We start from the raw sequence: 27136 nt of genomic DNA, 5'->3' as shown, positions 1-27136 counted from the left end.
ACCTTTAATTGGGTTTAACTGCATCAGTTTTTAGAAGTTCTCAAATTGCTTTATTGATTTGGATTTTCCATTTACATTCCTAAATAATTCTCTGACTCTGCTCCCTCTTTCAATTTTATTTTATTTTATTTCTTTTGTTTTTTCTTTGTCCTTTTCTTTGGAGTAGGAAAAGGTGAATAAACCCAACTTACCTAACTAATTTTATTATCCTCCTACCTCAGGATATGCTAGCATTCATATACTCAGCAGTAATTTTCTACAAGTAGCTTGTTAAGCTAGATATTTTCCAATGGAAGATTTTATTTCTATGATTTCTGGGAGCAGCTGTGTACGTGCTAAAACTTTTACCCATGTGGGAAATGGTAAACTGTAAAGTCAGCTGCTGATACTAGTGTTCCCATAAAGTTTTACTACTTGCAGCAAACTTTTTTAAATCTTATTCCATTTTTGCTAAAATCCTCTTGGATTTCTTACAAATATTTTCATATCCATTACATATATAAGCATTTAACTAAAATTTCATGACTTTTCATTTTTTTCATATTCCATCCTCCTGGTTTTAATCTAATAATCTGAACATTACATCAAGGTTCTTAATCTAGTGATTTACCATATCACCAACAATTTTCCACTTGCTGTTAAGAAATAATTTTAGATTTGAATCCTATCATCTGGGAATTGGAATTGTGAAATAAGAAAAAGGTAGGACCCTCTCATTATTAACTTCTATGAAAATATCTGATTAAGATGAGTCCCTCCATATTTTTTCCTGTGGATCAACATATAAATCTATATTAAACATAGTATTAATTTCTTTCTTTCTATTAAAGGCCCATAGGAACTTCTTCAACAAACTATTAATTTTAATTCCTTAGATAAAACATTTGTTTAGTTGATAATTCATAGCTTAACATTTTAAAATTTTATATAACTTAAAAACAATGAGTTATTTAGGTTTTGGAAGGACTGCAAATGAGATCCCACCATATGTTAGTGCATCTAGAAGAAAATATATAGTTTCTAATATATAGAAATTGAGGAATAAAGAGAAATACATAGCTCTCCACTAGTAGTATTATTTCTTTACCAGATAAATAGCAAGCAAATCTAGACAGAGAGAGCTTTAAATGAGCTTAATGACCTCATAATATATAAAAAATCTTATGTCTATTATGAAAATGTAAGTAAAATATGCTTGTAATGTTTCCTAACAAAAGAAGAAGTTCAATATTTGCTTTATTAATTTTCCATTAAGTGATTTGTTCAAAATAAAATATTAATAACACTTTTAGGATATAACCAAGCTTGATTCAGAACCCAGAGTTATTTTCAAGGCATTTTCTTAAAACTCTTAAGAGTATGTCTGTACTTTAGGACTCACAAGTTTTGATTCCTTCCTTCCTTCTTTCCTTTCTTTCTTCCTTCTGTCCTTTATTGTCCTTTCTTTCTTCCTTTCTTCCTTTCTTTCTTCCTTTATTTTTCTCTGTCTATGCAGTGTGGGTTAGTGTTTGTAAGTGTTCATAATGAAAAAGATGTATTTAAATTAAAAGTTAAAAATTGTTAATTATAAAAAATATTAAAAGGCAGCAATATTGACTGCATATATTTATATGTATAATTATATGTATGTATATATATACAGGCATATATGTATATGTATACATATATGTATACATATACAGGCAATGTATATATTTTATAATTATATAGCTTATATAATTATATAGTATACATATGCAGTATATATAGTAAATACATGTTTGTATAATATATACTATAAATACTATAATTTTTACAAGACATAAGTATTTATAAAATTCTAGATATTTGATGAAAATGTTTTTGTTTACAACTACAGCTTTTTTAAAAAGTAAAACCATCTCTGAGCAGATCTTGAGAGGTTCTGTTTTTTGTTTTGTTTTGGTTTTTTTTTTTTTTTTTTTTTTTTTTGGTCTGAGAATGGAAGTCAAGGGCATTCGACCTCTGAGCTATACCCCCTGCCCTATTTTTAATTATTTATTTGAAAACAGGGTCTTACTAAGTTATGAGGGCCTCTAAGTAGCTGAGGCTGGTTGAGAACCATTGTCAGGTCTCGGACTCTCAAATGCTGGGATTACAAGTGCGCGCCACCACGCCTAGCTGAGGTTCTTTTGTTTATACGTAAAATGTTGCAGAGCTGTTAGATTCAAAACATGGTTGGCCAATTGCTTTTAATTATAAGCATGAAGATGATAGACATGTTAATTTGCTTTATTATAGCAACTATTTTATTACATGTGTTAATATATTCATAACATCATATTGTAAATCCCAAATATTTATGATAAAATTTTATTTAGGAATGAAATAAAAACAAGTTGTATTTTTGGATGTTGTAATAGATACTAAAAACAACCAAATAGATTTTAAACTTGACGATATGTACTTAAGAACCAAATATTCCTCAGATATTTCAAAAAATTCAATAAAACTAATAATTTATATTTTTAGCCATTAATTTATAGTTGCCCTTGATTCTCAAAAAGGTATAGGGACCAAATAAACAGTATATCTTGTTAACATATACTATGATATTAAGTTTTGGCAGTTAATATCATTGAATTCAGTTGAAGTAGAGACAATTTTATTTGAATCATTAGAATGTCCATGGAGTGAGTCACTATGGTGATCTCTCATTTCACATGATTCTGAAAATCAGAAAATATACATATATTAAAAATAGCATTATTGACTGCCTATATATGCATATGTATGTATATATTCATCATCGTTTTCATCATTATTGACATTCATTAATGTTTATGAGTGTGGATAACAAACCATTGGGTAAATAATGTTCAGAGTTTTCATGATATTGCTGGTATTAAATATTGTGAGAAACTAAAAAAAAAAAAAAAAATGTAAGCATTGAAATTTCCAGAAAACTATGCTGTTGAACAGAAAAGAAAAGAGCAAAACAATGCAAACAAAACAAAAATTCTGCAGACTATTTTCAGGAATTTTAAATCTCTTTGACTCTAAGTTCCTGTTTGAGCAAGGTTTAGTTTAGTTGATGCATTTAGAATTACCTCTTCTCTGTGACTTGAACAATTTTTAGTTTTCAATTAAAACTACTAGTTAGTTTCTATTAATTATTTAGATATCAGATTTACAGAATGATTTTCAAATTTGTAAAGTTTTAGTCAATACGCTCAAGTATGTCTTGAAGCTTCCTGTACTCTTCATCACACTGGCACTCAGTGACCTCTCCATCATTGCCTGTCTCACCACCCTTATTTCATTATAGAGTATAAGTGATATGTGTATGAAAAATACATTTCTCTGTTTTATATGTATGTCCCAGACATAATATCAATAATGCATATATTTAAAGTAAGTATATGCAAGAGGTAAAAGTTGTCTTCCAAAATAAACCAGTGAAAGACATTGATGTGATATTTGAGCTTATCATGTTAATCACAAGAGAATTCTATCATGCTTTGCTTTTCTCCCAAGAAAGGAATGTAATACCATACCAATGAGCTTTGGAATTTGGAGTCATGTATAAAAGATTTATTAGGCCTGGAGTTTTCTCTCTTTAATTGCTATGTGCTTACTGTTTAGAAGGATGCACAGAGCATTTTTAAATAAATGAAATCAATAATAGAAAAAATTTCAAAAAACCTTTTATTTGTAGATTATGTTAATTATATACAGTTTAATTACCCAATAATAATTTCACTGTGCTGAGAGTTTTTACCAAATTGTTTTTTTTCTATTTTACACATTATGAATATATACTTAAATGTATTTATGTATATATATGTATATATATATATATATACATATTTGTATATGTATATATACATACACACACACACACACACACACATACACACAAAATCAGATGTTCAGACTGGTGTGGTCATGCGCACATAATCCCAGCTATTGGTGAGGCTGAGGCAGAAGGACCTCAAATGCGAGGCCAGTCTAGGAAAGACACTAAATTCAATCTAGTAACCAAATGAAGAAACATCAATTTGTTTTAGTATGGGGAAAAAAAGTTAAATATAGAAGAAAATAAATTCTTCTGTTTGACTTAAAATTTCTGTAGTCAAATCGACAATTTAGGTACATGCACTTGAGTGTGATGGTAACTAGAGCCAAAAAATATCAGATACCTTGGCCGACATCAATATTCCAGAGAAGATGTGACATCATGAAGTCATCAAGGGCTCCAGTGTCGCCAGAGATGAGCAGCTATGTCCACATAGGGGTGTGGTTTCTCTAAATATTTTTCTGTCAAGGTTTGTGTTTAATATGGTGGTGCATGACTGTAATACCAATACTGAGGAGGCAGAGGGAGGATAGTTGGTTAGAGGTCAGCCTCAGCAATTTAATGAAGTCCTCCTCAACTTAGTGAGACCCTGTTTTAAAATAAAAACAAAATAAAATAGGTCTCTCCTGAGTTCAAGCCCCAATGCAAACACACAAATACATAAACAAAGAAACTTTGATTTGTTTGCTTTCCTAGCATGGATTTCACTTGAGCAAAAATGTTTATAATGCCGGGCGTGGTGGCACACGCTTGTAATCCCCACTCTTGGGAGGCAGAGACAGGAGGATCGCGCAGGTTCGAAACCAGCCTCTCTGGCTTAAGAGACCCTGTTTCCAAATAAAAAATAATATAAAAATTAGGTCTAGGAGTGTAGCCCGGAACCCCAGTACCACCAAAAAAATGTTTATAATAATATTGAATGTACACTTGAGGTTGGAGAGTCAGAAAAAGTTTCTATCTGAATTCTATTAAATGTAGTTTTGAGATGGGAATGTTACTGATTGAATAATATTTTTGTCATCTACACAGAGAGGAAAGATACATTAACCAATATGTGCTTAAATTAAGAGATGACATATTATCTGAATAGCACACTATTTAAATATGCCTGTGACTTAAGCCGGGCGTGGTGGCGCACGCTTGTAATCCCCGCGCTTGGGAGGCGGAGACAGGAGGATCGCGCAGGTTCGAAGCCAGCCGCGCTGGCGTAAGAGACCCTGTTTCAAAAATATAAAATAGGTCTGGGAGTGTAGCCCGGAGGTAGAAGGGCTTCCAGGAACCCCAGTACCACCAAAAAAAAAAAAAAAATAAAAAAATAAATAAATAAATAAAAAATAAATAAAAATAAATATACCTGTGACAGCAGCAAACTTTTAAAGCATTTATTGAAATAAAATGTGCCCCAGACCTTTCTTTTAAAATAATTAGCATTACAGTAATTGGAGACACAAAATGATCAAATATAAAACAAACACCTTTCATACAACCCTCAAGAAAATATAATATTTTTCAGGCACAGGGGAATGACTGCACGTATTCAATATTATATAGTGTTAAAAGGTTGTAATGGCGCCGGGTGGTGGCACACGCTTGTAATCCCTGTGCTTGGGAGGTGGAGACAGGAGGATCTGGCGCAGGTTCGAAGCCAGCAGTGCTGACTTAAGAGACCCTGTTTCCAAATAAAAATATAAAAGTAGGTCTGGGAGTGTAATCTAATTTCAATGAAAGTGTTTGAATGGAGAGTAAGAATAAATTAAATAAAATGCTGAAATAAATTAGATATTCCACAGACCACTAGACACGTCTTAAGAGTATCTTTAAGTGAGGAAATGGAGAAAGAAACATAAGCAAACTTACTGGGAAACCTAATGAAAGGAAAGTTATGGATTGTTAATCGTCTGGCAATTTAATAAGAGAGATGGTGCACCCACCAGGAAAGAAGTGATATTTTCATATCTAATAAAACTTGTGTAACCTTTGGCTTTGTTAATGAAGCAGGAAACTTGTAGAACACAAATTTCAACTTAAATTCATGACACAATAGGAATTGGGAAATAAAGGGATGTCAAAAAAACTCAGGTTAAAATTTGATTTTGCAATTGGACAAACTAAGACAAGAAGTTTAGAAACCTAAAAGAGAAATTGAATGAAAGAATACCAGTGGGCCCTTTAAGGAAGTAATGGTGGCCATGGGAACAAGGAAGCCTTCTATTATGTGGCCTTGCTAGATCTGGGATGGGAGATGCCAGAGACAGACAGTTAACTAAGTCTGTGGAGGTGGAGAGAAGTGTACTTCAAAGGGAGTATAAAGAGGGGTTCACAGTGTGTGGTTCTGCATCAACGTCCTATGCACCTGAAATGCTGGAAATGACAATTTTCAGGCTTTGTCACCAAATGCAGTAAATCCATAGACTCCAAAGCTTTGGAGCAAAGTCCAGCAATATATTTTAATAAGGCCTGTAGGTGATTCTGATGTTAGCTAAAATTAAATTAATATTGATAAAAACAAATGGCTGAAAGTGATGAAGAGCTGCTCTGTCACAAACAATAGAAAGTATTATAAAATACTTGCTTCTTAATTCGGTGCTTTATTTAATTGCATTTACTTTAAGGTTGAATATAATATCTTAAATACAAAACCTCAGCCGGATGTGGTAGCACACACTATTCCAGCATTTGGGAGGCTGAGACAGGAAAATGATGGTTTGTGGAAAGCCTCAGCTGCTATAGTGATGCTTTGCAACTCAGTGAAACACTGTTTCAAAATAAGAATTTTTTTCTTTATTTTGTATATTAAATTCCCCATACTGTAAATAAATACATCCTAAAAAGCCAAAATTCAATGCAATTAGAACATTGGTCAAGACATAAAATGTTGCCCAAATTCCAGAAGCTTTTTTACCACTCCTTTAAAGAAAACTGTTCTCTAACATTTTGTTGCAAAATAAGTACCAAAATGAATTTTTACATTTTAATTTTGTTTTCTCTAATTTTGTCTTGGTATGATAAAATTATGTAGTATGTTCTCTATTTGGTCAAGGATTTTTATGTGGTCCCTAAGTCACATTATTATGTGATTCATCCATATTGTATTTAGTTCATCAATGACATCCATGGCTGTGTGCTTTTGTTTGTGTGAACATGTTAAGTTACATATGTGCTCTAATGATGGGGGACACAATCAAATAATCTTCAGTTTGGAGAAATGAATGATGTCTTTATAAACTTTTATAAGCTTGATTCTTGCCGCTCCTCTGTGAGTATACAGACATAAATGTGGAAATATCTGTGTATGTGTAGATAAGGATGTAGATAAGTACAGATATATGTATGTATCAGTAGAGTTTCTAATCATGGTTCATCCCTCTGTTAAATGTTGGTGAACGGTAATATAATGGCTCTGAAAGGATTACTCTAGCTTGCATTTATGTAAGAAGAGTATGAATCTTCTTTTTTCCCTGCATGTCGGCATTATCCTGAGGGTCACCAAAGTGAGTCACTCTGACAAGGGTGTGGCAGCCGTTTATTTTTATTTGATTTGTAGTTTTACTCTCCTAAGTGTAACCATGAAGCAGTTATTTTAGTCTTCATCACAAATCTCAACACTTCTTTTATGTTAATTTGTCGTTCCTGAAAATTAGTCTTCTAACAAGAATTGTAGTTCTACTAAGAAAACTTGTATTTAATAAATGGAAATTTGGTTGAGATAAATTTTTTATCTTCATTTAGACTAACTTAAATCATACTTTGTGATTCATGGCTTATGTGCTTCTTTTGATATACCATTAAAGTCTGATTTATTTATTTATTTATTTATTTATTTATTTTCTTTTTGCGGGTCTGGGGATGGAACCCAGAGGCATTTGACCTCCAAGCTACACCCCCCGGCCAATTTTTTATTCTTTATCTTGAAACAGGGTCTCACTGAGTTGTGAAGGGCCCCATTAAGTAGCTGAAGCTGTCTGCGAACCGTCATCCTCTGGTCTCAGCCTCCCAAATGCTGGGATTACAAGTGTGCACCACCACACCCAGCTTAAAGTCTGATTTAAACTTTCACCACACTCTCCACAGAGCATAATCCAATCATCTAGAAACCTGTTTTTATTTTGCCTCTTTCTTCTTAGAGTTTGGCGATGTAAACGGGTTTGTTTTAAGGTCATATCCAAGCATTCCTATGTGGAGTTGTTTTTTTCTATGCATCATTCTCATGTCTCTTAGATCTTCTCTAGATCTACACACATTTCTTGCACACATTCTTCAGTTTCTGACAAATGATATCAGAATGTTATATTTCTTGAACTGTTTTTTGCGACTCAGTTACCTCATTTGTAAGGTTATAAGAATAAAATCTACTTTATAAAATTGCTAAATTAAGAATAATTAAATCCCTCTCATCTTTTAATTTTAATGAGATCCCTCTCAGTTTTCATTAAATAAATAAATGTAAAGTAACATAATACAAGCATTATTTTGCTGGCTGCCCATATTGTGCGATGGCAGAGTGGAATAGGTTAAGGGACTCTGTAATCCAGAAAGCCTAAACTCAATATTATCTATTGTTGAGAGAAAGGGAATCACTGACTGTTGTGGCTCTTTTTCTGGGCTCTGAACGTGCAGAGTCCCAGGTTGGCATGATTCAATTCACTCAAGACAAAGTTTTTGAGTTGAAAGGTGAGAGGAAACAAAGAAAAGAGCCAATCTTCTTGAACAAATGTCAAGCCTTCTTTTTATTGTCAAAGGCATACAAAATTTAAGTTGTTTTTCTTTGAAAGAGAACAAAGAATTTGCATAGTGTTTTTAATAAAGCATTTCAAGGGTGTATTTAACTTAAGGCTACCATAACAAGAAGCTGAGATAATTGTTTGTTATGCTTGAGAAAAAATATTTGCAGAGAAAGCAAGAGCAGAAGTCAGGCCTTCGGTGACATCTTGTGATGGCCTTCCATCAGAGCAAGCAGAAAACTATAGATTTATATGCCAATACTTTCTAGGCTCAAAGTTGTTCCCCACAAGTGATTCCTGTATTAGTGAAACATACTAGGCATTTGACTTCTTGCCAGCCCCAAATCTAATCCTGGTGTCTTGAATGAACCAACAGAGTGTTCTAAAAAAGTCAATATTCTTAGCTTTAAAATGCATGGCTGGATAAATTAATAACATGAGTTATTAATGATAAGTGTACATGAGTAGAATATTTTAAAAATATGTGTATAAAGAATAATATATTTTTAATTTATCTCAAAGCTTCAATAACATTATATATATATATATATATATATATATATATATATATATATATATATAATTTCACAGGTGAGATTAACTCAGTATTTGCATCAAATTGCATTTTAATTTTGAAGCAGTTTTTCATCTTGGAATATTCTTAGATATGTAATCAAATATGGTAAACAAATTCTTTCTTCAATTTCCTTGTATTTGCTGATTATTTCACTTTTCTAGTCTTTGAGCAGAGCTCCTAGCAACCACTTCTTTCTCTCCCCATAGGAATGAAAGGCAAATTGCTTCTACTTGTGATGTCTTTGTGTTGTCTATCTTCTGAGTATAATAGCTTCATTCTTATAAGAAAGCAGGCTAAAATAAATTTACATGAATGAAATGTTCAACTAATGGCAGTGCATTATTTTATACAGAATTGCTTTGAAAATTTTTGACACTTCATTAGAGGATTGACCAAAAGAATTTACTGAAATCATAATAAGACATAGCAGTCTTAAGTGATTTTTTTATTCATTGTGTTTTAAAAAAAATGCCTTGTTAGGATAATAGAGGTGGTTTATTTTTTAGAAGCCTCATTATTATTTATATTAAAACAAAATTACATAAGATTATTTTAATAGGATTTCTGCTTAAATTCTGAGTTTAAATATTTGGGTTTTCTCTTTCTCGTTGTGTGTGTGTGTGTGTGTGTGTGTGTGTGTGTGTGTGTGTACTTTTATTTATTTTTTGAAGTAAAATAATAATTACAGTTGAAGTATTGTTGCTTTATCATAAACACATCTTCTCACACTAAAAAAAGGTGCAGTTCTAATAAAAGTAACACTACCATAATTTTCAAGTATTCTATAAACATACGGCCATATCTCATTTTTCCAATTTATTTATTCTAGGGTTTTAAATTCTATTTATTTATTTTTATTCTCTCAAAAACAAAAGTCCATTGAGATTTTACCATATTTTTATATTTGAACTTCTATGTGTTTCTCTTCTTATGCAACTATATTATTTGATCTGCCATTACTGATAATTTTATGTACCCCCATCTGTTACTTCCTTATCCTTGCATTATACTCTCTATAAAATTCCAAATCTGTTAAATTTCTCTCAGCTTATTTGCTTTCAGTAAAACATACATGAATCCTCCTTTTGGTGCCACTTAAAATGCATGTTCATTAATTTTAAGAAGTTCTAAAAATTGCCCTTAAATTCTAATGTGTTTTTCTAATATATACACTCTTTATTTCAATCTCTTAGACTACCATTTTTTAAAATTTTATTGGTTCATTGTAGACATACATCTATGGAGAGGTACAAGATGGTAGTGGCATCAATGCACAAGTTATTCCTTTAGCCCTTTCCCAATTCCCTCTCCCTACCTTCCTTCTCATGTTTGGCTTTGTGATTGATATGTTGGTGAATGTACACCATGTACATAAAATAATTTTCCCCTTCCCCCTCTCATCACCCTCAGTTGAGTTGCCTTATTTTCTCATCTATAGTTTCTCTTTCTTTGTCTGGAGTTCTTCCTATGACTCATTTTCTCCCTAGCTTATACATTTTAGAAACAGCATCCGGTTTCTGGTTTCTTACTTTTTATGACTGAGTAATACAATTTAGAATAATGTTCTCCAGTTCCATCCATTTCCCTATAAATGATGTAGTTTTCTTTTTTATGTCTGAGTAAAATTTTATTGTGTGCATATCCCATAGTTTTGTAATCCATTCATCTGTTGATGAACATCTTGGCTGGTTCCATAGTTTGGCAATTGTGAATTGTGCTGCTATAAGTATAGATATATGCATTAGTTTGGTAGTTTGGTTTCAATTCTTTTGGGTAGATACCCAGAAGTGGTATTGTTGGATCATACGATAGGATTGTTCCCTTTTTTATGGTACTGGGGATGGAACCTAGGGGCATTCCACCTCTGAGCTATAACTCCAGCCCTATTTTATAATCATTTTATTTATTTATTTATTTTTGTGTGTGTGTGTGTGTGTGTGTGTGTGGGATACTGAGAATGGAACCCAAGGGAATTCTACCTCTGAGCTACATCCTCAGCCCTATTTTTAAATTATCATTTTTTAAATTTTGAAACAGGGTCTCACTGAGTTGCGAAGGGCATCACTAAGTAGCTGAAGCTATCTGCAAACCTGGGTGCTCTGGTCTCTGCCTCCTGAATGCTGGGATTACAAGCATGTGCCACCATGCTTGGTGTCCCATTCTTCTGAGAATCATTCATAATGTTTTCCAAAGTGGTTCACTAATTTGCAATCTCACTAAAAATATATTAGAGTTTCCAAATCTCCACATCCTTGCCAGCATTTATTATTGTTTGTGTTTTTAATGATTGACATTCTAGTTGGAGTTAGGTGAAATCTCAAGATAGTTTTGATTTGCATCTTTATGATTGCTAATGATGTTGAGCATTTTTTAGAGGTTTATTGGCCATTTAAATTTCTTCTTTTGTTAAGTGTGTAGTTCACTTATCGATTTTTGATTGGGATATTTGTTTTCTTAGAGCTGAGCTTCTTGAGTTCTATATATATTCTAGATATTAGTCTTCTATTGCATGAATAGTTGGCAAAATTTTTCTCCCATTCTGTTGGTTCTCTATTGGGGTTATTTATGGTTTCCTTTGCTGTACAGAAGCTTTTCAGTTTAATGCAATCCCACATACTGACCAGTCTTCTAGGTTCTTGTACCTTCGGGGTCCTGCTGAGAAAGTTTTTACCTGTGCCTGTGTATTTCAGTGTTGGACCTCTTCCAGGAGTTGCAAGATCTCTGGTTTAATTTCCAAGCATTTGATCTTATCTACAATTGACTACTGTGCAAGGCAAGAAAGTGGGAATATTTCCATTTTTTGCATATGGTTAACCACTTTTTCCAACACCTTTTATTCAAGCATCCATTTGTTTTATTCACATTCTTTGCTTAATTTTTTCATAAAACACAGAAACAACTATAACTTTTCCTGTGTCTGCCTTAATCCCATCAGCCAGTTTGATTCTTTACTTCTCTGCTGTCTCCTCTCCAGTTACATTAGTTGTTCCTAACTAGTGTTAATTCTACTTGTGGACAGAATTCTGTGTCACTGCACTATTCAAATGCTTCCCTGTGGAATCTGCTCTCTTTGTTTTTGTTATTAATTTTCTCCCTCTAGTCAATCATCCCGCCTATTTACAAACATTTTCTGACAGCTTTCAAATACCTTCTTGGTTGTTATTTTATATTGCTAATTCTTCATACAATAAAATTCAAAAGAGATTTTTAAAAATAAAAGCTATTAGCAATATTTGACATATTTATATAATTTTGAAACATTAGAGACTTACTTCTTTTTCTTCTATACTTGGTTGTTTTTTTATCACTTTTCAAGTATTAGATCTTTATGATCCTATATGCAAAAGTATACTTGTAATTTAAACTCTGCCCTTTTCTCTGTATCTTTATTTCCTAGGGAATTGTACCCAGTTCCGTGGCTTTAGGTATTATCTATGCACAGTTATATCTTAACTTTCCTCCTTTACTTCTAAACTGACCCCTAAACCTCAGATTATCATAACAAACCACCTGAATTACCTCTTTCTGTATATGCTAGATATCTCAAAATGAATATGTCTGAAACCGATTCTGATTTTCTCACTAGAATTTGTTTTCTATAAAAGACAAATCCCTATGTTCTTGTTTCTCACATTAAGAAAATATGAGGATGAGTTATCCTTTTCTTCAGCTTTTAAATCTATCTGCAACTCTAGTAAACTATATTTTTCAAATATTTTAGTGAACATATCTTTTCTAATGATCACACTAGCATCCTCATCCAGTCCACATATTCCTGTAGCTACAATAGTATAAAGACTTCTCTGTCAGCTTTTTCTGTTGGACATATTTGGACATATTCTACTTTCAAAACATTTTTAATGTGATATTGTGCCATTATTTCTACAAAAGTACTTCATAATCTTTACATAGAAGCTAAAAGCTGTAAAATGTAGAGTCCCTGAAATACCTCATTATGTCTTTTCTGATCTCACCTCCCCTTGGTGACTTGATCTCCAAAATATCATTCTATGTCTTAAACACACATACATGCTCTCAACTCAAAGCCTTTCAATTGTCTGTTTCATCTGCTACATTCATGTGATTTTCTTTTTTTTTTGTTCATTCAACAATATTTTTTTCTTTTTTTATATTAGAGATGGAATCAAGGGGCATTCTACCTCCAATCTACACCCCCAGTTCTATTTTTTATTCTTTATTTTGAAACATGGTCTCACTGAATTGTAAAGAGCCTCAGTAAGTAGCTGAGGCTGTCTGCAAACTACAATCTTCCTGTCTTAACCTCCCAAATGCTAGGATTGCAAACATGCATCACCACGCAAGGCTCAGCAAATGTTTTTGAGAATCTCTTGTCAGCAGCATTCTATTTGCTTGTGAAAAACCAGCCAACATAACAAATAGAATTACCTGCCTAAACAAGAGTTTATATTAGAATGAAGGTGATAAATCATGACATGTCACATTTTCATATTGTTTTAGAAAATGAGACCTTCCTAAAATATAAAAGAATGCATGGTGAGGGCAGATAGCATTCGCATTTTTCTTTTCTAACATTTCCAAGGTATTCATTACTTACTTCCACAAGTCCTAGGAATTCTTTCCATCATGGAGTTCTTCTTTGACCACACTGTACAAAATAAATCATCCCCTTCAGAACTTTTTGTTCTGGACATGTTTCTTTATTTTTCTCCACAGTATTTATTACCATTAAGCCTACTATATTTATATGATTTTGTATTTTATATCAATTCTATTTCTATGTAAAGTTAATATCAGGTAAAAGTCTCTTCTGTATGATCCCATAAGCTAAACACCTAAATTTTCTCTTGGCACGTAATAAGCATTGACACATATAGTATTAATCTAAATTATTCATCAAAGTATTATGTTCCTTGTCTCATTTTTGTAGGGAAGACTATTTTAAGTAAGAAAAGTGCTGATATCTTGATTTACTTGGGAGTTTAAGTATATATGTTTATTTTCCTTTCTATCAAATATACACTATTAAAATTAATATATATGATGTTGCCAGAGTTTAAAATAAATAGTATTATTAGACATTTTTGCTTAGAATTGTATGAACTTCAGTAGGTTATGGAATCAAATCAATCGAAAGGTGACAGAAAAAATCACAGCTTAAAATGTGAACAAAATACATTGATATTAGAAAAAAAGTAGTTCTTCTTATATTGAAATACTGAAGGCCTTCTAAGCTCATAGCCAAACTTGTGAGGGTAAATCACTATGTAATCATTAAGACAATTTATCAGACAACCCTTGCAGAAAAAGTTGGGATAACTATTTTAAAAACTGTATTAGTGTTTGCAATAAAGCTAGAGAAAAAATCAGATACAAAGCAGGGACATGCCAATTCTGTGTAAAGAGAATGGAGAGATGAACAAAGTTATAGAAAATAAACCACAGATTAGGATAAAACCATGTTCATCTCTCTCAGAAGGACTGGGGGATGAACTTAGAAGGATAGTACTTACAAGGATAGAACTTAGAAGAATAGCTCTCAGAAGCAAGCATTTTTGCAAATGTCTTCAAAGTAAGTACCTACTTTTTCACTTTTTTAATAATTCCTTTCACATTGAACATTATAATGTTCCATTTTTTATATGAAATGGTTTATTTCATATATTGCCCTACACAAACATGTCACTATATAAAGAAAAAGAAATAGTACCCATGTAATTTAGGACCCATCAATCTATAATCATAAGCAGTCACCTTTATTTTTTATTCCTAGCATTGGTCCTCAATGTTGCTAAAATAGCAATTTGCTTATTTAATTTTGCAGATAATCTCTAGTATATAAAGTTTTTATATTACCTTGTCATAAACAATCAGTTGCAACAAAAATATTCTACTAATTTTTTGCTTTTTTTTTTTTTTTGGTGGTACTGGGGGCGGAACTCAGAGGCTTTCTACCTCCAAGCTATATCCCTAGAACTATTTTTATATTTTATTTGGAAACAGTGTCTCATTAATTTGCCAAGAGCCTCACAAAGTAGCTGAGGCTGGCTTCGAACCTGTGTGATCCTCCTGTCTCATCCTCCCAAGCGCAGGGATTACAAGGGTGTGCCACCATGCCCTACTAATTCTTTACTTTCTAACTTCTGATCTAGCTGTCTAATTACACATGCTTCCAAAATCTTCTCATACTTACATCATTTGATACCTTAAAGTAATTGTGAGCTTGACTCTTTCTGCCATATGTTCCAAAACCAAACCAGGCTATTACCATATATCTCGATCACAGCCTGATATTCAGGGCAGAGTGCTTCTTCACTCTGTGCACTTCAGTGCATCACCTCTGGGAACCATTGAGTATCATTAACCCATGCTACTTTGCAGCAAATTTGTAAAAATATTTCTTTTTTTAATTTTATACACCATCATAGCCATATTGTGGCCTTACCAAGAGGATGTTAAAAAGGAGTTGAATCAAGAAATGTAAGCATGCACACTAGATGAACTGATTATATAGTTTACCTCTAGACGATATTTAGACTAGATCATAGAAAGAATCACCTTGCACCAAGGTTCCATTAAGTTTGAGGGATCATTGATCTTCCTTCACAAAGAGTTTCTATATATCTCTTCCATTAGAGTGCAGGCCTAGGTTTTGAGTCCAAGCAAAGAGCCTCTTTTCATCACTTTGAAGTTCCTTCATTTTAACCAAACTAATATTTGTGATAAATGGCAGCACCAATATCCATTCTCCTCTGAGCAATACTCTCTTCAAAACTTCCATCAAAGCAATCTATCAGGTAACTCAATGATGGTCCTTGAATGTGGCCATCCTTTCTGGAATAATAGCACATGTGAAGCTTTAAAAGAACATTTGAATTTAGGTTTTGGAAATTAAAGTTTGGTCTGTAGTTTCAAACTCTTAAGCCACATAAACAAACAAAAAATAGCAACAATTGAAGTATATTCCACAAAATTTTTATTATTTTTAAGTTTTACGCTCATGTAACACAGCTTGTCAGTTTCTTAAATTTTTGTTTGCTTTTCATACAATACGCTATCTAAAAATGAATTATATTTGTTTATGTGTCTATTTTACAATAAATTATCTTTGCGACTTAGTTGTTGAAGAAGAGCTTTTAGCCATGATACCTAAAGAATAATCTGTAAAAGAAAAAAATAGACAATTTTAAGTTCATCAAAATAAAATATTTTAATTCTTAAATAACATGGCATTAGGAAGAAAGAGCAAACAACAGACTTTCATGTCACATATGTGATAAAAGACCCATATCTAGACTATATGAAGAATTCATAAAACTCATTAGTTAAAAAGTAAGCCAATTAAAATTAGATAAAATATGAAGAAACAATTTACTGAAAAGGGTATAGGAGAATAAGTAAGCACATAAAAAGATAGTCAATATCATTATTAGGGATTAAACCAAGATGATACATTACTAAACACCCATTAAAATAGTTAAAATTAGAAAATAAGGACAATATAAAATGCTGGTAATCATGAGGACAGCAGACTCATACATTGCTACAGGAAATACAAAATGGTACCAACTGGGCATGGTGGTGCACATCTGTAATCCCAGTACTTGGGAGGCTGAGACAGGAGGACCACAGGTTCAAAGACAACCTCAGCAAGTAGAAAGACTCTCAACATCCTAAAGAAACCCTGTTTCAGAAAAAAAAAAATTAAAAAGGGCTTGGGGTGTCATTTGGAGCTGGAATGCCTTGGGTTCAATCCCCAAATCATACACATAAAAAAGAGAGAAAAAAATTTAAATTGAAATAAAAAATGAATAAATAAATTGATATAGTCACTCTGAAAAACTTGATAATTTCTTTAAAAACTAAACATATTTAACCCATAACAGAGTAATCTCAATTTGAGAAGTTTATTTCAGATGAATAAAATTATACTTCCACACTAAAATCTTGCATTGGAATTTATGATAACATTTTTTGTCTTAGGTAGTTTGGCCTGCTATAACAAATTAATGCAAACCAAGTAATTAGAATATTTATTTCTCACAGTTTGGAGCCTGGGAAAACCAAGATCAGGGTGCTGGCAATATGATGTCTAATGAGGCCCCCTTCTGTATTGCAGATGGCCAATTGTTTCTTTATTGCTCATGTGGTGGAGTGCAGAGAATGGAAGAAAATGCTCCTTGATCTCTTTTTATAAGGATAATCTTATAATCTCATGGCTTTACTCTCATGATCTAATTATCTCCCCAAACTCCCACCTCTAAATACCATTCCATTGTGGATTAGAATTTAACATAAAATATAATAATTGGAGAAGGACACAAACATTCACTCCATAGCAATTTGTAATAAGAAAAAATAAAAAACTGTAAGTAATCCAAGTAACCATTGTATTTTTTGTTCTTCTTTGATGCTGTTTATTTTAGACATTTCTTGTTTAATTTGCAAATATTTGAAGGTTACTAAAAATTTTCTGCTGATAATATGTAGTGTAATTCTGCTAAGGCTCGAGAACATATATCATATGAATTCCTTTAGATTTTTTAAAATTTTTATTATTAATCTTTAATTATTGTGATTTTATTGGAGCATTATAGTATCACATCAAAACTGTAAATCATGTTGACAATTACATACATGCACACAGCACTTGGTGTCCCCCTCCTCACTTTCCTTCCTCCCAGTACAAAATACCCAGATTGACATTGGTATATTCACATATGTATACATAGTCTATGATAGTATTTCAATTAATGAACCTCATTCTTCCTCCTCCCCTACTCCTAGAGCACTTTCTTGAGTTTTCTTCTTCATTCTGGAGTCCCAATTGTAATTGTATCCCAATTACTCCCTATCCTACACATATTAAAGAAAAGGTATGACCCTTCACTTTCTCTGATTGGCCAAACTCACTTAACATAATGTTCTCCAGGTCCTTCCATCTTCTAGCAAAGGATTTAATTTTATTCTTCTTTATTGGTGAGTAGAATTTCATAAAACTGAATTTTAGAATTCCATAGTTTTCCTTAATTTTCTAATCCATTCATCTGTTGATAGAAACCTAAGTTGGTTCCATAGTTTGGCTGTTGTGAACTGTGCTGCTAGGAACACTATTACATTTATTACTGCAGTTCTCTGATTTTAAAACATGTGGAAAGATCCAGGAGTAGTATAGCCAGATCATATGATAGATCCATTCTCTGTTTTCTAAGGAATCTTCACACTGATCTCTATGGCAGCTCAACTAGTTTGCAATCGCACCAATAGTGTAGAAGAATTCCTATTTCCCCACGTCCTCATCAACATTTATTATTATTTGAATTTTTATGATCGGCATTCTTATTGGCCATGCCTGTGTATTGATAGGCTTTGGTTCTTGAGGGAATGTGAGATTAGATAATTTCATGAACTTTGCACCCTAGAAAAGTAATGAATTCCCACTAGGCTTCACCAAAATGAAATCAATCATGTAAACAGAATTAATAGAAAAGAATTATTTTAAGACATAAGCAAGTGATCCACAGTTAGCTGTCATATAACCTGTATCAAAAGATATTTCACTGCTCACTGGGAAAGCTTGTGTTGGTATTCACCACATTGTACTTAGCCACATCACTGGAACAAGGACAGTCACTAGAGGGGTATACTGACAAACTTGCTACCTTTGTGAATTCCTAGGTTTTGAAAGCAAGTTTTTATTCTTTTACTCCTCTTGGCCTGAAGAGGACTTTAGAGAATTCATACATGTTGGCAATAACTTAATGGGGAATATTCCACTTCCTGCTAAAAAATGGCATACTTAGATCCAGAAATTAAAGTATATAAATCTTTCCCCCAGTTCAGTATCCTACTCAAAAATTATTAGCACATATTTTTCAATTTCTGTATCACATTAATTGACTTTTTCTGTGAACAGAAACTTCAAGAAACATTCAGCTAAAAATAATTTAAGTTTCTTGGCAATGTCACAAAAGATAGGTACCTCTTAGATAATTGATGTTAATTTATTTGAATTTTGGATTTTATGTTGAATTTTTTTTGTGGTACTGGGAATTGAACCAGGGCCACTCTACCTCCAAACTACACCCTCAGCCCTATTTTTCTTCTCTATTTTTGAACAAGGTCTCACTAAATTGTTGAGGACCTCATTAAATACCTGAGGCAGGTGCAAACCTGCTATCCTCCTGTATCAGTCTCCCAAGTACTGGGATTACACACTTGTGCAACCATGCCCAGTTTCAATTTTAAGACATAAAAATGTGAAGGCTATATATAAAATCTTGAGTAATCATACTATTTACATTATTACATGAAAATGATTCAACTTTTAATTTTTGATTAATAAATTTTAATATTATTCAAGTATTTCTTTTGATCACATAGGAAGACTGAACATGTAAGTATCAATGCTTTTAATATTAATCATATTTTTAAAGAAAATAGCTGTTGATTTTATAAATTATGTTTACAGAATTTTGCAGAATATACTGTATAATAGATTCTCTATGTGCAAATTTTGATTTGTGAATTATACTGCAATTATCTTGCTTTAAAAAGTATCTTTGAATTTTAGACACTTTCTCTATAATGACCTTTTCTGCATACTTATATTCATGTTTAAACCATGTATTCCCTTTCTGTTCTTCCTTTTCTCTGTATTCATTTCCCTGTCTCAACATCTTCTATTGCTCTCTTTCTGTATGTGCTTTTGCAAGGTCCATTCTGTGAGGAATTAGTGAAACCTTGTGTTTCTCAGTCTTGTTGGGAAGAGGAAATTTGGCAAAAATATCCAGAAGGTCTTGCCAGTAGAAACTGTAAAACTGATGTCAATGACTGCTCATCAATACCATGTCAGACTGGTGATGGCTTCATCAATACACCAAATGTAAGTCTGAATGTAATGTACAAGTGAGCACTTTAAAGGGGTAAATGAGAGATATGTACATGTAAGCCTCTACCAACTTGTACTTCATTAAGATGTATGACTACAAGGCACCAATAAAAAAATTTTAAAAAGTAAAGAAAAAGTACTGAGTTGGTACTTGCGAAACAGAGACAGGAAGTGCATAGGTTCAAGGCCAGTGCTCAGTAACTTAGTGAAATCCTGTTTTAAAATGAAAACAAATAAGTAAAATAAAAGTAGGGCTAGGGGTGTAGTTCACAACGAGAATGCTTCTGGGCTCAATTCCCAGTACTACAATAAATAAATAAATAAATAAATAAATAAATAAATAAATAGCCAAGAATTTGAAAGTACAATGAAATTTTTATTAAGATATTACAATTTTTCTTTCTTTTTTAATTGGTATTTTGTAATTATACATCTTGATGAAGTTCAAGGTCATAGAGGCATACATGCACACAGGACTCCATGATCTCTTCCCCAATTCTCATTGAATCCCTCTACCTTCCAACCCTTTCATGCTCTGATAAGTTTGTTTGTACATCATGTCCTCTTCAAGTCTTCCTCCCATTCCTGTCCCCCTCAGTTAATTCCCCTCCTTCACTCCACTAAGGTTTCTCCCCCTTTGTCGTATATATTCTAGATATTAGTCCTCTATCAGAGGTGTAGGTGGCAAAAATCTTCTCTAAATGTATAAATAAGAAGAAAAGGAGAAATGTGATGGCCAGTATCTGTTTATATTGTAGAAAACAATAACACATAATTCCATCAAATTTAATTTTAGTTTTACCTAACAGTAGATGTATGGATTTACAACTTGTTCCAATCTTGTATTTTCCAAGTATAATCACATTAAAACTTGGTGCCTTAAGGAGATTATTTTATTATTACATTATATGGTATTGTGAGTTGACTTGTTTCAGTGAGAAGGTACTTATTTATATTCTTATGAAGTTTCAGTCAGAAAGTGCCTGGAGCTGCAGTTCATCTCAAAGGATGCCATGTCCATGTGGTTAGTGGCTCATGTGAGCTATCATCTGGCTCTTAGCTGGGGCTCCAGCCAGAATACTGAACAGGACTTTTCCATGGACTCACTCAGAGCATGGTGGTTGTGTTCCACGCAAGTATCCTGAAAGAATTACATGGATTCTGTGTGGCCTTTAAACTCGGCTTTGGAAATCATCATAGTATCACTTTCTTTTTTTAAAAAATATTTTTACTGGTGCACTGTAATTATATATGATAATGAATTCAAAATTATGCATAAGTACATCCACATATCACTGGGGTCTTTTCCTCAGGATCCCGCCCTGCTCCCTTTGCCACCGTCCCCCCACATGTTACTGACATAGGCAATGATGCTTTCATGTATGGATATAATCTTATTTGAACTGTTCCCTAATCAAGCCTCATTTTTCTCCCCCGCTTTCCTCCCTCAAGCCCTTTCCACTATTCCACTGGTCTTTCTCCTCATTTGAATGAAATCCCTTTTGTTTCTTATTTTAATTCCAGCTTCCACATGTGACAGAAAACAACTCCAATCATTTTCTTGCAAGAGGCGTATTTTATTTTCTTTATGGCTTAGGAAAATTCCATTGTGTGTGTGTATATATATACCACATTTTATATTTTTATTCATATGTTGACAGACACTCAGGTTGGTTGTATAATTTTGTTCTTGTGAAGGTTATGCCTATAAGCATGAATATGCATATATCCCTATAGTACTCTGGCTTTAATTCTTTTGAAAAGATACCAAGGAGTGGTTGGGTCATATGGTAGTTCCATTCTGAGTTTTTTGAAGAAAGTTCACACTGTTTTCCACTGTGTTTATACTAATTTGTAATCTCACAGTCAGTGTGCAAGAGTTTCTATTTGCCCACATACTCATCAGAATTTATTATTGCTTATATTTTTGATGATTGGCATTCTAAGCAGAGTAAGATATAACTTAAATGCAGTTTTGATTGCCATTTTCCTAAATGACAGAGCATCACATTTCAATAGTTGCAGGCTTACTTTCAAAACAAAGGGAGCCAGGAATGATACAGGAGGATCACATATTTGAAGTCAGCCTCAGCAACTTAGAAACCCTTAGAAACCTAGTGAGACCTTCTTTCAGGAAAAAAAATAAAAATAGATAAGAATGTACCTGCATGGTAGAGCACTATTGAATTATTCAATCCACAGTACCAAAAAAAAAAAAAGAAAGAAAGAAAGAAAGAAAAATAGAAGGGGGGACAGTCTTCAAATCTCAAGTAGTTGATTTTATATAGCAGGAAGAATGAATGATTAGGAAGATATTTGATATTTGGAAGATAAACTCATCTGTTTCTTGTATTTCTGCAGAGAGAAATACTTTTACATATTTTTGAAAATAATTTTCACCCTTTTCCAGGTAAATAAACCATTTGTTATCTTTCAAATGTTTAAAATCTTTGTAAAAATATTTTTAATCTTTCCTAGGATGTTATGTGCATCTGTTCCCTGATTAGAGGCAAGCTTCATAAGATAAATGAAACATCAAATGAATCATTTTCTTGGAAGAACAGTGCCACATGTGCTAAATCTGGAGAAAACTACCAATGCAGGTATAATTACTTTCCTGATTATTTTTAACACAAAATAGAATAATTTAAAGAGAGAAACAAATAATTTTCTCTTTCCAACTTATTAACAATTTTGCATGTTTTAGACTAATTGTTGTGGTATTTAGAGTTTCTCAAAAATAATTTGGGTATGTTGTTATAAAATTGCATTTCATAGTGAAAACTTTAAGATAAAATACTTAAAAGTTCAGATAGAAATGACAATGTTATTTGACAATGTTAGTCACCACAGCATGATTACTATTAAGAATATGTGATGTTAAAATATTTTGAAGCTAGAATAGCCATCTCTTCCTCAAATCATCAGTCTTCAGCTGATAGTTTTTACTGAGGGTATATTCAGACTTTTAGAAAGTACTTTCTCATAATAGGAATTTGCTAAGAATTACTCATTTGTAAGTGACAGAAGTGACCCAGATATCTAAGCATATAATTTTAGTTCCTTTTAAATAGCTTTATAGATATTTTCTCACATCATTAAGAAATATAATTTGTGCTCTTCACACTTGCTTGAGTTTTATCTGGCTGCTTAAAATAAGTTCTGTTGGGCATTATGAAAAGACAGTAAATATCCTCAAAATGTTAGAGTATTTATGAAAGCAAAAAATTTGAAGCTGGGGAACAAGATAGCCTTAAATACACCAAAAAAACCATACAGATGTTTACAGTATTTTCAACAATTTCAAAGCAATCAAAACACAAAATTAAAAAATAAATTAAGCTGCTAAAATGATTTTTTTTTTTTTTAGCGCCAGGCATGGTGGTGCACGCTTGTAATCCCCCCTCTTGGGAGGCAGAGACAGGAGGATCACGCTGGTTCGGAAGAGATCCTGTTTCCAAATTTAAAAAAATATATAAAATAGGTCTGGGAGTGTAGCCCGGATGTAGAAGGGCTTCCAGGAACCCGAGTACCACCAAAAAAAAAAAAAAAAGATTTTTTATTTTGTGTGTGTGTGTGTGTTACTGGGGGTGGAACCCAGCAACTTTTCTACCTCCGGGCTATACTCCCAGACATATTTTATATTTTATTTGGAAACAGGGTCTCACTTAGTTGTTAAGAGCCTCACTAGAAAGCTGAGGCTGGCTTTAAACCTGTGCCATCCTACTGTCTGCGCTGGGTTTACAAGTGTGCACCACCACGCCCAGCTGAAAAATATTTTTTTTAAAAAAAGAAACCTCATCATTATAGCAAGATCTTGGAAGGCTTAATCCATTCAACAATTTTGTGCATTTAATCCTGTTATCAAATTACCAATATACCCAATTGATATCCTTTTTCTTTTTCTTTCTTTTTTTTTTTTTTTTTGGTGGTACCGAGGTTATAGTTTATTGTTACAGTTTATTGTTCTGTAATTAATTAATAAATTTAATTTTAAAATAATGGAATTAATCCAAATTGCCTTGTTAGTATGTTTTAGTTGGGATGGATATTATAAAATTCAGGTTCAGTTTTCCTACATAAGAAAAAATATATGAAGTAGGTAAGCAAAGTTTTAAAAACTTTGAAGCAAATGTATTTATGAAAATAATATGAACAAGATATTCTAAGACTACCCACATTCTTTAAGAATTTGGAGTACAGTTGACTACAGCAATTCAAGTGAAAACATTGTCCCCTCCTTTAGTTGAGTTATACTCCTGATAAATAGAGAGTAAAACATGCAAGTGACAGAGAGTGAAAAGAAAATTCCTCTAACCAGGTAGAAATAACATGTAGTCTAACTTGAAAAAGAAGTGAAAAGCAAAGCCTCAGAAACAATTAGAATGTGGATGAAATGGGGGCACAAATGCAGAAGTTTCAGCTCCTAACCATCTCTCCCCAGATTTATCAAAACCATCAGAGCATTGTTAATTCTAATCCAGTCAAAGTATTAAAGTTATAATTAATACAAAATTTTACTAATAAAGGATAGCATTGAAACACTAACAGAAAAGTAGTCTCAAAATACATTTTCTGTTTCTCATAGTACATGAAAAATCATTGCAAATCATAAAACAAAACCACTAATAAATGATTTTACATTAAGAATTTATGTCTATTCATAACTTAGAAGGTAATATTTTAGATTAGTGATTATAAACTTTAATTGAATTAGTACTTCCAGAATGTCTGTCTAAAGTACAAGTCATTGTTTTATTTATTTATTTATTTATTTATTTAATTTTGTCTGTAATAGAAGTCCAGAGTGGAGATGCAAATATTTTCTTCTAATGAGCTCCCAGGTGCTGATGCTGCAGATGTAGAGAAAACACTTTGAGAATTGAAACCAGCAGCATCAATGCAAAAAACCTGATTCCACCATTTTCTCTATTGTATCTACCCACCCACCAAAGTTTTAACTCTTCTTTTCTGAATCTTAGAGAAAACAAATAAAATGAAGTGTTGAGTCAATGAAAAGGAGAAGTATTTAGGGCAGTTCCAATGATACCAGTTTCCACCATGGCCTCCATTTAGAGGAGAAAGGAGCTGAAGCAAAAGTGTCTCCTTGAGAAAGATATTGAGACAAGGAGGGATGAGAATACACTTGGTAACTAGTTATAACCAGTAACTACCTATTGTTACAAACTAGTAGTTCCTCTACCACCTAGACAATGGGAGAGCTCTAGGTGTTTTGAGCAGCATGTAAAATGACCAAACAAAATGTCATTGCTGGGAGCCGCTGGCACCAAGTGGAATAGAAAAGGAAATGGGGTGTTTGATGTGTAAATATCAGACAGGTGGAATACAACTATGGTGGCTTCCTGAAAATACTGAAAGATGTCAGTTGGTGGTGTAATACTTCTTTTCTCCCATCCTCTCAGTTAGGTCACCTTATTTGCTCATCTACAGAATCTCCTGCTTCACCTAGCATTCCTTCCACATATTAAGGAGAGCATCCGATTTCTTATTTTTTGTGACTGACTAATCTTACTTGGCATAATGTCCTCCAGTTTCATCCATTTCCCTGTAAATGACATAATTGTGTTATTTTTATGGCTGAGCACAATTCCATTGTGTATATATCCCATAGTTTTGTAATCCATTCATCTGTTGATGGACGTCTTGGTCAGTTCCATAGTTTGGCAAGGGTGAATTGTGGAGCTATGAACATAGATACACATGCATTACTTTGGTAGTTTGGTTTTCTTACTTTTGGGTAGATACCCATAAGTGGTATTGCTGGATCATATGATAAGTTCTTTCTCATTTTTCTGAGGCTCCTCCATACCGTTTTCCAAAATGTTTGCACTAATTTGCAATCCCACCAACAATTTATTAGTTCCCACTTCTCCACATCCTCGCCAGTATTTGTTGTTGTTTGTGTTTTGAATTATTGCAATTCTTGTTGGAGTTAGGTGAAATCTCAGGGTAGTTTTGATTTGCATCTCTGATTGCTAATGATGTTGAGCATTTTTTCATGCATTTATTGGCCATTTAAATTTTTTCCTTCATTCACTTGCCTATTTTTGATTGGGTTGTTTTCTTAGTGCTAAGTTTTTTTTTTTTGAGTTCCCTGTATATTCTAGATATATTTTAGATATTAGTACTCTATCGGAGTAATTGGCAAAAATCTTCGCCCATTCTGTTGGCCTCGATTGAGGTTCTTTATAATTTCCTTTGCTGCACAGAAACAATTCAGTTGAATGCAAAGCCACAAATTGATTTGCCGTTTAGTTTCTTGTGCCTTTGGGGTCTTGTTCAGAATGTTTTTATCTGTGCCTATCTGTTGCAGTGTTGGACCTATGTCCTCTTCAAGGAGCCTTAAGGTCTCTGGTCTAATTTCCAAGTCTTTGATCCATCTTGAATTGACTCTTGTGCAGGGTGAGAAAGTGAGATTTATTTCCATTTTTATGCATGTGGTTAACCAGTTTTTCCAACAACATTTGTCGAATAGGCTATGTTTTTCCAATGTAAGTTTTTGGCTGCTAATTTGAAAATAAAATAAAATCTGTGAGTTACAGCAATTATTGATAGTTAAACAAATGATTTAAAACAATTTTCTTAATATCCAGTGTAAATGAGCTATGAGTGTGCCAGAAAAGAGAATCAACTTAGAAACAGTAGCTTTGGAGAGCTGAATTACAGACTACTGATTGTGGGAAAAACCAAAGGAAACCAAAAAATATAATCAATCACTCTGGTGTAGAAATATTCTGTATATATTTTTCTACCCTATGCCAAAGACCCTATGCTAAGTGTGTAATTACTAGGAACCAATAGAGAACTGTATCTACAGTATAATATATTTGAATCCAAAGTGTGAACCCATGTAGATGTGCACAGTTACTGGCAACCAACAGCTTGGCAATGAGGGAGAGGTGGTCATACACACAACTACACTGAGATTTCATCTAAGCACAATAAGAATTGCAATCATCAAGAAGTAAAACAGCAATAAATTCTGGCAATGGTGTGGGAAAAGAACTTTTCGACACTGTTTGTGGAATTGCAAATTAGTACAGCTGCTATGGAGATCATTGTGGAGATTCCTTAGAAAATTTGTAATGCATTCACCCCATGAACTATCTATAGCACTCCTGGGCATCATT

The 27136-nt window shown here is 32.9% G+C and overlaps 1 protein-coding gene across 1 annotated transcript in view; it reads left to right on the top strand.

The window, feature by feature from the left end:
• The window catches only part of EYS (eyes shut homolog), a gene marked incomplete at both ends in the record, with an annotated part of 148606 nt that overhangs the window by 52384 nt on the left and 69086 nt on the right, over positions 1-27136 (top strand). The window contains 2 exons of the mRNA XM_080700069.1: positions 19810-19979; positions 22464-22588. Coding sequence (XP_080556195.1) covers positions 19810-19979; positions 22464-22588 — 295 coding nt within the window. The remainder of the gene's footprint in view (positions 1-19809; positions 19980-22463; positions 22589-27136) is intronic.

The sequence above is a fragment of the Muscardinus avellanarius genome (assembly GCF_963383645.1).
Source record: "Muscardinus avellanarius genome assembly, chromosome: 8".
Lineage (NCBI taxonomy): Eukaryota > Metazoa > Chordata > Mammalia > Rodentia > Gliridae > Muscardinus > Muscardinus avellanarius.
The sequence above is the reverse complement of the archived record's forward strand: the minus strand, read 5'-3'. Positions and strand labels throughout refer to the sequence as shown.